At 40.6% G+C, this 12,096-nt stretch overlaps 3 protein-coding genes across 3 annotated transcripts in view; all 3 read left to right on the forward strand.

The window, feature by feature from the left end:
• The window catches only part of LOC125770601 (uncharacterized), a 28,464-nt gene extending 19,410 nt beyond the window's left edge, over positions 1-9,054 (forward strand). Inside the window, exon 2 of the mRNA XM_049440390.1 lies at positions 681-9,054. Within this exon, the coding sequence (XP_049296347.1) occupies positions 5,244-6,050 (807 nt within the window). The 5' untranslated portion in view covers positions 681-5,243 and the 3' untranslated portion in view covers positions 6,051-9,054. The remainder of the gene's footprint in view (positions 1-680) is intronic.
• Positions 21-902, forward strand: LOC125764019 (uncharacterized). Its single transcript, XM_049427789.1, has 3 exons — positions 21-349; positions 431-586; positions 629-902. The coding sequence occupies exons 1-3, from the start codon at positions 21-23 to the stop codon at positions 900-902; spliced, it is 759 nt and encodes a 252-aa protein (XP_049283746.1).
• LOC125764027 (uncharacterized) lies at positions 6,253-7,134 on the forward strand. Its single transcript, XM_049427800.1, has 3 exons — positions 6,253-6,581; positions 6,663-6,818; positions 6,861-7,134. The coding sequence occupies exons 1-3, from the start codon at positions 6,253-6,255 to the stop codon at positions 7,132-7,134; spliced, it is 759 nt and encodes a 252-aa protein (XP_049283757.1).
• Positions 9,055-12,096: the final 3,042 nt, after the last annotated feature.

Genomic DNA, 12,096 nt, shown 5'->3' on the forward strand with positions numbered 1-12,096 from the left:
CGCTACGGCTGTGCGTTAACATGCTGGTACGCACGGCTCCTAACGCGACTCGAGCCAGCGAGCTGCAGGAATTTGCCAATTTTTTGCTGCGTATCGGAGAAGGGCGACACGATACGTTTGCAGGAGCGGACCCATCGTTGGCAAAAATACCGCACGATATGGCTGTACCCCGTACGGCGAACTCGGCTCAGGACATCAATAAGCTGATTGCCCGCATCTACCCAGATATGCAACGGAACTGTCAGGATCCAGATCGATTCTTTTCCGATCGTGCGATCCTGTCTCCTTTTAATGTTGACGTTGCTGCCATTAACAACATTGTGATAGATCAGTTACCCGGGCAGGCAAGGTAGTATCGTTCCGTGGACACATTGCTAAACCCGGAGGAGCATGAACACTTACAGATTCCATCCGAATACCTCAACAATAGCGGCATACCACTGCATCGCTTACGGCTGAAGCGATCGACACCGGTGCTGTTGTTGCGAAATCTCAATTCCGACATGGGACTTTGCAACGGAACGCGTCTTCAGATTGTGGACATGAAGACGCATTGCTTGCACGCCAAGATATTGACGGGCAAGCGGTGAGGAACAGACGTGCTGCTGCTACGCATCTACTGTGACAGCAACGACAAGGGCCAACCGTTCCAAATCCGCCGCAAACAGTTCCCGGTGCAGGTGTGCTTTGCCATGACCATTAATAAAGCACAAGGACAATCACTGAACCATCTGGGCCTCTATCTGCCAAAGGATGTGTTTGCACACGGCCAGCTGTACGTGGCAGTGTCCCGCGTCACGACACGAGCAAATATAGCTGCGCCGATCGCAAATCCTGAACACGACAATCAAGATGGTGTCTCAACGCGAAACATTGTGTATCGAGAAATCATTGACGATTGAACGTGTTCGGGGATTCAGGTAAGAACATTCGGGAACGAAGATAAAACAAACTGCATTACTATCTGTTTTGTTTTTATTCATATTACAGATACCATGTGTCCTTCGTGCCTTATTGGTCGAGCTTATTGTTGATGGAACGCATTCGGATGGAGGTAAGGAAAAAGAATGAAAGAAACAAATACAAGCAAGAAGTAATTGTGAACTTGTTTTCCTTCATCGATTACAGTTAATAATTTGTTCGCCCTCATCGAGTTTTCGGACGCCCTCAATCATCGGATTCAGACGCATTCGCGTGTTGGTAGGTGAAAAGAAGAAATACAAATCTAAGAAAAAAAACTTTATATCCTTCCTTTTTATTTCAGCCCGAAAACAAACATATACTTTGACCAAGTTCATCGATCGAGACTTTCGAATAATTCGGATGCATTCCAATGTAGGTAAGTAGAAAGAGATAAAATAAGAAATTTAATAACAAAATAACTAACTTTTTTTATTAATCCTACTACAGTTATCAAAATTGTCTGTGCCTCATGCCTCACTACATTCAATGATGATGCTGGAACGCGTTCGTATGTTGGTAAGAGAAAAAAGGAACGAAAACCAGTCCGTTTTAAAATATTTCATTACCAAGTAGCTCTAACCTCTCCTACCTACAGGTAATAATTTGACTATTTGTCGACGAACCAGCTTCAACCCAAGGATGAATGGATTCGCCCAATTTATGACGACCCAAATAATAGGTAAGTTATACATTTCTTCACACACAAATAATATGCATACAACATACGCTTAATTTTCCGTTCTATTCAAAATTTGCAACATATTTACAATTCCATTTTCCATAGCTTTCAGAAGCTGAACGAGACCTTATCCCGGATGCTGCAACGAGCAAGTGGATATTCATCACACATTAAGCATAAAACAGAGGCGAAGACAACTGACATTCATCGTAATCAGTAAAACATAATGTACGTATCGTCGTTATCCATACCTACCATTGGTGTTATTCACTTATTATTTTTTTCTTTTTTTTTATTTATTTCATGTCGCCGCATCACTTTGGGAGCACGCGAACAAACAACATGCAGCAGCGGTGTCAATCAAGAGCATCAAGTAGCAGCATCGGGACAGACCTCTGGAAACTACATCACGGGACTGTAACTGTTAACGTACGTATGCACATATTGTACGCAACACTATTACACATTTACTAATACACTACTCTGCTTTTAGAGACACCGGGATCGGCATCGGAGTATCATCACAGCAATTGCCAAAGATGTCGCAACAAATATATCGTTGGTGCTCACAAGTACCGTATGTTCTTTGTGCGGGTGAACACCAAGGAGCGGATTGATGCAACCGAAACAGAAAGTTCTACACGACAGCATTGCACAAAACATTTTTGCAATTGCGATGTAGCCAAGCGCAAAGTGTAAAATAAGCGTATTATGTAACCTTTTATGCATTGCGCTAAGAAAGTTAGGTTAGATTTTGTTTCACTCTCATTCTAATACATAAGGTTGCAAAACTATTATTTAACTTTAAAGATTCTAACCGTATTTAAACGATAATTTATAATACACACAAAACAACCATTAATTAATTATTAAGTTAACACACTTACCACACGAAACCAAAAGTCACGTCGAACAGCGGATAGTTCACGAGGGCTCACATTTATAAAGCAAACGCTTATAAATGTTGATGCTGTTGAGTGACTATCCGGGGTCCGACGTATCTTGGAAGTTTTGTGATGTGTTTTTTTTATATGCTTATTATTATATTTTTACGATTTAATAATTGGAGCACATATGGCCGCTTTTATTTTTTTTAACGAACAATATCAAATTGCACTCTCACGCTTACATGTCAATGAAGAAATGGTTGTCGTACTGTGTCAGCTCATACGTTAAAAACTCAAAGATGTACGAACACACACATACAATCAATTTTGTATCTTTAATAATTAAATAATAGTTTTGCAACCTTACTCACTGTTCATTTTAATTTTTTTTCATATTGAATAGCATTAATTATTAACACAGTTTCAACACTTTACTCTAAAACCCCACATACTACACTAACCGCTAATGCCAATTTATTTATTTAAGAAACAAATAACTTACAGCACTAATTGGTTATTATATTGATATTTATTGTAGCTATTTTGTTTTACATATGACTCGTTATTTTATTTCTACTTTGTTCATTATAAATAGCTTATTTTATTTTTTTTACACTGCGTTAATTTTTCAAAAATTAACTGTAACATAGCTCTGCATCGAAAAGGGTGACCATGGCGTTTCGAAAGCATCGAAAGTGCGCTTTTTTATCAAACCACTCAGCACACGAAACCAAGAGTCACGTCGGACAACGGATAGTTCACGAGGGCTCACATTTATAAAGCCGACGGTTATAAATGTTGATGCTGTTCAGTGACTATCCGGGGTCCGACGTGTCTTGGAAGTTTCGGTGATTTTTTTTTCATTTCGCTCAGCACACGAAACCAAGAGTCACGTCGGACAACGGATAGTTCACGGGGGCTCACATTTATAAAGCTGACGCTTATAAATGTTGATGCTGTTCAGTGACTATCCGGGGTCCGACATCTGTTTTAATAATAGACGTTACATGAGTAAAAACGCATGGTCACCCTTTTTCGTAACTATTTACATTTATTCTTTTTTATTTCTTTTTACATTAAATTATATTTTTTTACTCAGATTGCATCTAAATTGTACCAGATTTACTCTTTAAATTTGTAACCAATCAGTGTTATAAGTTATTTGTAGACTCAACATTTTCGTTAAACTTTATTTAAAGTTGGAGACATCAAATTTTAAGGTATCGACATTCTATTATTAGTATTAGGATCTTATAGGTAGGCAAAACAAAATCGAGATCACAGTTACCTTTGAAAAAATATTGTTATCTACCGTCGCCCACTACCTGAGGTAATGGAGGTGCCTGGTCCTTATAGACAGGTATTGTAACAATATCTAAAGATATTCGCTTGTATTATAGTTCAGTCGTGTGATTGGATGAAGACTAACTATTGCTAAAGATATTGATATCATTTCCAAAACTTCCAAAACCTCTTTAAACCTTCAACAACATGTGCAAAACTAATATTTAGTGTATGTAATACAGCCTTCTTCTCCAAGCCCTGCACTGTCCTGTCCATCGGAATCAGAACTTAGTTCCTGATGTTGCTGATCATTGGACCGTGTGGTCATACTAGTGCTTGCTAAATTTGTTTCAGTATTTCAGACGCTCTAAAAACCGCATCCAGCAATGTAACGGAGAAATTCTAAAGTTCAAAATTTCAGGATGAACACAACATCCATTTTCCACTTCATTCAAGTTATTCATCTGGCTTGGCATAGCTCCACTTACACAACAAGTTTTCATTGATTTAGTATTAGTAACATAGGCAAACACTTTCCCATCTATCATACTCATATAAAAATTAAAAGACACTATCACATCATCTGTGTCACTTAAGATTATTTTAAGAGCCAATGTGGTCAAAACTTGATCATTAATTTCTTTTGCACTCTCTAACACTTCTTTTGTTTCTTTGACAAATTGTACTTCAATTGGCCGATAAAAACGTACACTTTGAGGTAGTTAATTAAGCCAAATTATATCCTCCTCCTTCGTAGCAAATGAAAGGCGGATAGGACTTAACACTGATACAAGTAAATGATAATCAGAAATGATGACGCCTTGTTAAGATGCCGGTTTACCTTTCACTACGCGTTACAGATACAGATTATTCTAATGGAATCATACCTAATATGGAATCATACCTGATATGATTCCCTTAAATCTGTACAAGTACGTGTACAAGGTTCAGAGAGATAGGATCGGCTGAGCGTATCTCTCACTGGTGGCAATGATTAGATACAGCAGTTCATCGACGCACGCTACCTATCACCGACAGACAGCTGCTGGCGTATCATGCGTTTCGAGCTGCAGGCGAAAACGCCAAAACGCTCCTTTATCACGACGTACCCATGTACTATCGGTACGGTGAACCGACAGCGCGTCAGCGACAACCGTGGCACGAACTTGGCACCAAGCAGTGGATACGTCGCACCCGTACCTCGCACAAAACGGTAGTTGGACGCATGGTGTCCTGCGGAATGCAGCTCTTGGAGCGCTACTGTTTGCGATTGCTACTGTGCTAACCGCAAAGGACCAACATCGTTCGAGAATTTGCGCACTGTTGACGGCACAGTGTATGCAACGTTCCAGCAAGCTGTCATCAGAGAAGGACTGTTGCTAGATGATTCCGAGTGGGAACGGGCTCTACAGGAAGCGGCCACATTCCAAATGCCATCCCAATTTCGCCATTTCTTTGCGCTTATTCTCTCACCTGGGATGCCGCAAGAACCGCGCAAGCTGTGGGATATGTACGCAGAGCTATTGTGTGAAGACTTTCGCTTCCACGATCGCGACCGGTGTACATCACAACAGTCCGACCTGAATACGCTGCTGATTGACGTCGAACGTTTTCGTGCGCTGCGCGAAATCGATCGGTTTTTGCGTCGGACCATTCCGGCAAAGGATTTAACCACCTTTCCCGATATGCCACAGCTGCAGGATTATGAACACGTTGGAGAGCACCTCAGGAACGATGCGAATGAGGTGAACGAGTTCATCACGACCGAACGGGCTTACGCAGTGAACGATCTCGACGAAACTTTGGCCACCCTACACCTACTCAACGACGAGCAGCGTACAGTGTACGACAAAATTACGGCGGCCATTGATCGAGTTCGGATATCGACGAGCACTACAACGGATACGGATGTGAACACCAACTCAACCGGAATCTATAATGCTGAAGACAATCGCTTTTTCTTCCTGGACGGTCCTGGCGGTACGGGCAAATCTTTCGTGCTGGAAAAAGTCCTCGCATACACGCGACGCCAATCAAACATTGCGCTTGCCACTACGGCGAGTGGAATAGCAGCGCTGTTGTTTAGTGGAGGAAGAACGGTCCACTCAACGTTTAAGCTTCCGCTCGACTTAAACCGACACTCCACTTGCAACATCCCAGTACAGTCGAAGCGCGCTGAACTCATCCGCCAGGCAACGCTAATCGTGTGGGACGAAGCATCCATGAGCAGCCAATAAGCGTTGGAAGCAGTCGATCATAACGATTCGGGACATAACGGGCGTGCAGCGACCATTTGGCGGCAAGGTGGTACTGCTGTCCGGTGACTTCCGTCAAATTTTGCCCATCGTACCACAGGGTAATGATGCACAAATAATCAACGAGTGCATCAAACGGAGCACACTATGGTCCCTCTGTACGACGCTACGGCTGTGCGTTAACATGCTGGTACGCACGGCTCCTAACGCGACTCGAGCCAGCGAGCTGCAGGAATTTGCCAATTTTTTGCTGCGTATCGGAGAAGGGCGACACGATACGTTTGCAGGAGCGGACCCATCGTTGGCAAAAATACCGCACGATATGGCTGTACCTCGTACGGCGAACTCGGCTCAGGACATCAATAAGCTGATTGCCCGCATCTACCCAGATATGCAACGGAACTGTCAGGATCCAGATCGATTCTTTTCCGATCGTGCGATCCTGTCTCCTTTTAATGTTGACGTTGCTGCCATTAACAACATTGTGATAGATCAGTTACCCGGGCAGGCAAGGTAGTATCGTTCCGTGGACACATTGCTAAACCCGGAGGAGCATGAACACTTACAGATTCCATCCGAATACCTCAACAATAGCGGCATACCACTGCATCGCTTACGGCTGAAGCGATCGACACCGGTGCTGTTGTTGCGAAATCTCAATTCCGACATGGGACTTTGCAACGGAACGCGTCTTCAGATTGTGGACATGAAGACGCATTGCTTGCACGCCAAGATATTGACGGGCAAGCGGTGAGGAACAGACGTGCTGCTGCTACGCATCTACTGTGACAGCAACGACAAGGGTCAACCGTTCCAAATCCGCCGCAAACAGTTCCCGGTGCAGGTGTGCTTTGCCATGACCATCAATATGGCACAAGGACAATCACTGAACCATCTGGGCCTCTATCTGCCAAAGGATGTGTTTGCATACGGCCAGCTGTACGTGGCAGTGTCCCGCGTCACGACACGAGCAAATATAGCTGCGCCGATCGCAAATCCTGAACACGACAATCAAGATGGTGTCTCAACGCGAAACATTGTGTATCGAGAAATCATTGACGATTGAACGTGTTCGGAGATTCAGGTAAGAACATTTGGGAACGAAGAAAAAACAAACTGCATTACTATCTGTTTTGTTTTTATTCATATTACAGATACGATGTGTCCTTCGTGCCTTATTGGTCGAGCTTATTGTTGATGGAACGCATTCGGATGGAGGTAAGGAAAAAGAATGAAAGAAACAAATACAAGCAAGAAGTAATTGTGAACCTTTTTTTCCCTCATCGATTACAGTTAATAATTTGTTCGCCCTCATCGAGTTTTCGGACGCCCTCAATCATCGGATTCAGACGCATTCGCGTGTTGGTAGGTGAAAAGAAGAAATACAAATCTAAGAAAAAAAAAACTTTATATCCTTCCTTTTTATTTCAGCCCGAAAACAAACATAAACTTTGACCAAGTTCATCGATCGAGACTTTCGAATAATTCGGATGCATTCCAATGTAGGTAAGTAGAAAGAGATAAAATAAGAAATTTAATAACAAAATAACTAACTTTTTTTATTAATCCTACTACAGTTATCAAAATTGTCTGTGCCTCATGCCTCACTACATTCAATGATGATGCTGGAACGCGTTCGTATGTTGGTAAGAGAAAAAAGGAACGAAAACCAGTCCGTTTTAAAATATTTCATTACCAAGTAGCTCTAACCTCTCCTACCTACAGGTAATAATTTGACTATTTGTCGACGAACCAGCTTCAACCCAAGGATGAATGGATTCGCCCAATTTATGACGACCCAAATAATAGGTAAGTTATACATTTCTTCACACACAAATAATATGCATACAACATACGCTTAATTTTCCGTTCTATTCAAAATTTGCAACATATTTACAATTCCATTTTCCATAGCTTTCAGAAGCTGAACGAGACCTTATCCCGGATGCTGCAACGAGCAAGTGGATATTCATCACACATTAAGCATAAAACAGAGGCGAAGACAACTGACATTCATCGTAATCAGTAAAACATAATGTACGTATCGTCGTTATCCATACCTACCATTGGTGTTATTCACTTATTATTTTTTTCTTTTTTTTTATTTATTTCATGTCGCCGCATCACTTTGGGAGCACGCGAACAAACAACATGCAGCAGCGGTGTCAATCAAGAGCATCAAGTAGCAGCATCGGGACAGACCTCTGGAAACTACATCACGGGACTGTAACTGTTAACGTACGTATGCACATATTGTACGCAACACTATTACACATTTACTAATACACTACTCTGCTTTTAGAGACACCGGGATCGGCATCGGAGTATCATCACAGCAATTGCCAAAGATGTCGCAAACAAATATATCGTTGGTGCTCACAAGTACCGTATGTTCTTTGTGCGGGTGAACACCAAGGAGCGGATTGATGCAACCGAAACAGAAAGTTCTACACGACAGCATTGCACAAAACATTTTTGCAATTGCGATGTAGCCAAGCGCAAAGTGTAAAATAAGCGTATTATGTAACCTTTTATGCATTGCGCTAAGAAAGTTAGGTTAGATTTTGTTTCACTCTAATACATAAGGTTGCAAAACTATTATTTAACTTTAAACATTCTAACTGTATTTAAACGATAATTTATAATACACACAAAACAACCATTAATTAATTATTAAGTTAACACACTTACAACACGAAACCAAAAGTCACGTCGGACAACGGATAGTTCACGTAAGCTCACATTTATAAAGCCGACGGTTATAAATGTTGATGCTGTTCAGTGACTATCCGGGGTCCAACGTGTCTTGGATGTTTTGTGTGATTTTTTTTTTCGCTCACCGCACGAAACCAAGAGTCATGTCGGACAACGGATAGTTCACGAGGGCTCACATTTATAATGCAAACCCTTATAAATGTTGATGCTGTTCAGAGACTATCCGGGGTCCGACGTGTCTTGGATGTTTTGTGTGATTTTTTTTTTCGCTCACCACACGAAACCAAGAGTCACGTCGGACAACGGATAGTTCACGAGGGCTCACATTTATAAAGCCGACGGTTATAAATGTTGATGCTGTTGAGTGACTATCCGGGGTCCGACATCTGTTTTAATAATAGACGTTACATGAGTAAAAACGCATGGTCACCCTTTTTCGTAACTATTTACATTTATTCTTTTTTATTTCTTTTTACATTAAATTATATTTTTTTTACTCAGATTGCATCTAAATTGTACCAGATTTACTCTTTAAATTTGTAACCAATCAGTGTTATAAGTTATTTGTAGACTCAACATTTTCGTTAAACTTTATTTAAACTTAAAATAAGCACACTGAGTTTGATAACGAAGAAAATCTACTGGCATTTGACGTGGACACCATTGGTAAGCACTATCTATTTTGTACACAAAAGAAATGTGTTGTACATTCCAATTAATATGGCTTGAGGTTTCTTTTAGCTCCGTCCATTGCACAGGAATCGCCGATGGAAGCAGTGAACACCAATGCTTCTTCTGATGGCGATGCTTCTTCTGATGGCCAAAGTGGAAACGATGATTCACTCGATTGTGATTTCGATGGATTATCTTTTCTAGATGGTCTGCGATTGTGGGCATTGTCCACAAATCAAACGCATCGAGCGTTAAACTCGCTTTTGGAACTCCTGAGAAACAGAACGGATTTCAGTGTGCCGAAAGATGCCAGAGCGTTATTACGTACACCGACAAATACGGCAGCAGCGATTTCTAGAGTCGATGATGGCCGTTTGTGGCATCATGGCATCACCAATTGTCTTCAGGCACATTTCAGGTAATTCAATATGTTTCTATATTAGTGACAATATGGTTGCTGTTCTTTGTAGGATTTACGATAGGTTCCGTGCTTTGTTATTCGTGTTTCGTGTTTTGTGTTTCGTGTTCCGCGTTTTGTGATCCGTGCTTCGCGTTCCGTGTTTTGTGTTTCGGTGTTTAGCGTTATCATTCGGTCACTAGAAAAATCCTTTCGATTTGATCTTCCCTCTTGAATATTCCCTTTCCAACCTCGTGCACTTTTTGAGCTATGAGGTAAGTCAGAGTATGACAATAATGTCCCAGTAGCACATAATTTATAAAGCACATAATTTTTGTAACATTTTTTAAAGACAAACAATCCCAGAACACGAAGAAATCTGGGCTGATTTTTCGATGGATGGACTTCCACTTCATAAAAGTGGGCCAGCGGAGTTCTGGTCAATTATAATGAAGTTGTGCCAAATGCCCGATGTTCCTGTCATGGTAGTGGCAATTTTTTGTGGCCGATCAAAGCCTCTAAATGTTGAGCAGTACCTACGTTCGTTTGTGGCAGAAATGAACGAGTTACAGTGGTGTGGGTAAAATGGTGTGCTCATCAATGGGTGTAATTACAAAGTGCGTATACGTGCAATTATTGCTGATTCACCTGTACGTGTTTTTATTAAAGGTATGCATTTAAATGAAGAAAACTGTTACATCTTGTTCTATCTATTCGAATTTTATTCTATTTCTAACATTCTATTTTTAGGAGTTGTGTCTTACAATGCCAGAAATGGTTGCCAAAAATGTGAGATAGTCGGACAGTACGATTCTTCATCTAGAAGAATGTACTACGAAGGAATCGGTGCATTGAAGCGTACTGATGACAAATTTAAAAATATTTTTGGCATTGGAATATCCAATGCACATAAAAATTCCAACTCCATTAACACAGCTCACAAATTTTGACATCATTCAAGATGTAATTGTGTCCGACCGGTTACATTTGATTGATCTGGGATTGATGAAAAAGCTGTTGAAGGGATGGCTACATGGACTAAAAGGATTCCCCCCGAAGTGGAGCAATGAACATGTTGGCGCCATTTCAACATTTTTAGAAAATTTAGAGCTTCCGTCGGAAATACATAGACAGATGCGTGGTCTCAGTTACCTTAAACACTGGAAAGGTACTGAACTGCGAACATTTTTGCATTACGCCAGCATTGCAGTGCTTAAAGATAGGATATCGCATTTCGCCTATCAACATTTTCTATTGTTTTTCTGCGGAATCACGCTTCTGTCCTCTTCTGCATATGAAGACCATTGGGAACAGGCAAGGGACATGTTGGATAAATTTGTAAATGAGTTTGGTGATGTTTATGACAAAAGCCTTATATCTAGCAACGTTCACAATATCCAACATGTTTAAGATGATGTGTGTAGGTTTGGTCCGTTAGAGGAAATATCGACATATCCGTTTGAGAACGATCTCCAGCGCATCAAAAATTTGCTCCGGAGTGGTAGTCGATGTTTAGAACAAGTAGTGAATCGGTTAACGGAGATAAAATTGTGCAATATTGCTAAGCCAAAACCACAGAGGAAAAAATATCCCATCCTTACGACAAAAGGTCACGACATAGCGTTGTATGTGAAACGTGATTTTCTATTAAAAAAAGAGCATAGAAACGAATGGTTCATGATGAAAAACAATGCTATTATGAAATATTGCCGAGCTGCGCAAGAGGGATCAACAATAGCTGTATACGCATACACATTCACCAAATATTTTGAACTGTTCCGAGATCCATGTTCTTCCAGAATAATACACACGTTTAGGACTCAGTTAAAAGACATTTCGCCATCAGTCGCTAAAGTAGATGTTGGTGATATAAAGTGCGAGCTCGTTTCAATTAAAATATACAACGGAGAAGGCCCAATAGTATCTCCTCTGCTGCATACTTTGACATAGGCAAATGACATTAAAATGTGTAAAACTTATTTTTTAAATTGTGTCAATGTTATTGTAAATGTTTGTAATGTAATGTTATTCATTTATTCACTTCAAACAGGCTGTCAAATTGTATTATCTCGCCATACTCTAATGTATATATTTCAAACACTACGTCTTTTGTGTAGTACCAAATAAAACTTATAACTTAAAATCTCAAATGGTAACTGTTGTTTTTTAGTGTTTGTCAATTTACAGTCGGTATTTAATTTAAAAACGTTTCATATTTTTTAATATACGTCTGTTTACTAGAGA

This window comes from Anopheles funestus, chromosome X, assembly GCF_943734845.2.
Source record: "Anopheles funestus chromosome X, idAnoFuneDA-416_04, whole genome shotgun sequence".
NCBI lineage: Eukaryota > Metazoa > Arthropoda > Insecta > Diptera > Culicidae > Anopheles > Anopheles funestus.

Excerpts from the sequence above, each read along its gene's own strand:
- LOC125764019 (XM_049427789.1), top strand. The coding sequence starts at position 21 with ATGCTGGTACGCACGGCTCCTAACGCGACTCGAGCCAGCGAGCTGCAG. Across the intron at positions 350-430 it reads CAGTTACCCGGGCAGGCAAG|CGGCATACCACTGCATCGCT; the intron begins GTAGTATCGTTC and ends CCTCAACAATAG. Across the intron at positions 587-628 it reads AAGATATTGACGGGCAAGCG|CAACGACAAGGGCCAACCGT; the intron begins GTGAGGAACAGA and ends CTACTGTGACAG.
- LOC125764027 (XM_049427800.1), top strand. The coding sequence starts at position 6,253 with ATGCTGGTACGCACGGCTCCTAACGCGACTCGAGCCAGCGAGCTGCAG. Across the intron at positions 6,582-6,662 it reads CAGTTACCCGGGCAGGCAAG|CGGCATACCACTGCATCGCT; the intron begins GTAGTATCGTTC and ends CCTCAACAATAG. Across the intron at positions 6,819-6,860 it reads AAGATATTGACGGGCAAGCG|CAACGACAAGGGTCAACCGT; the intron begins GTGAGGAACAGA and ends CTACTGTGACAG.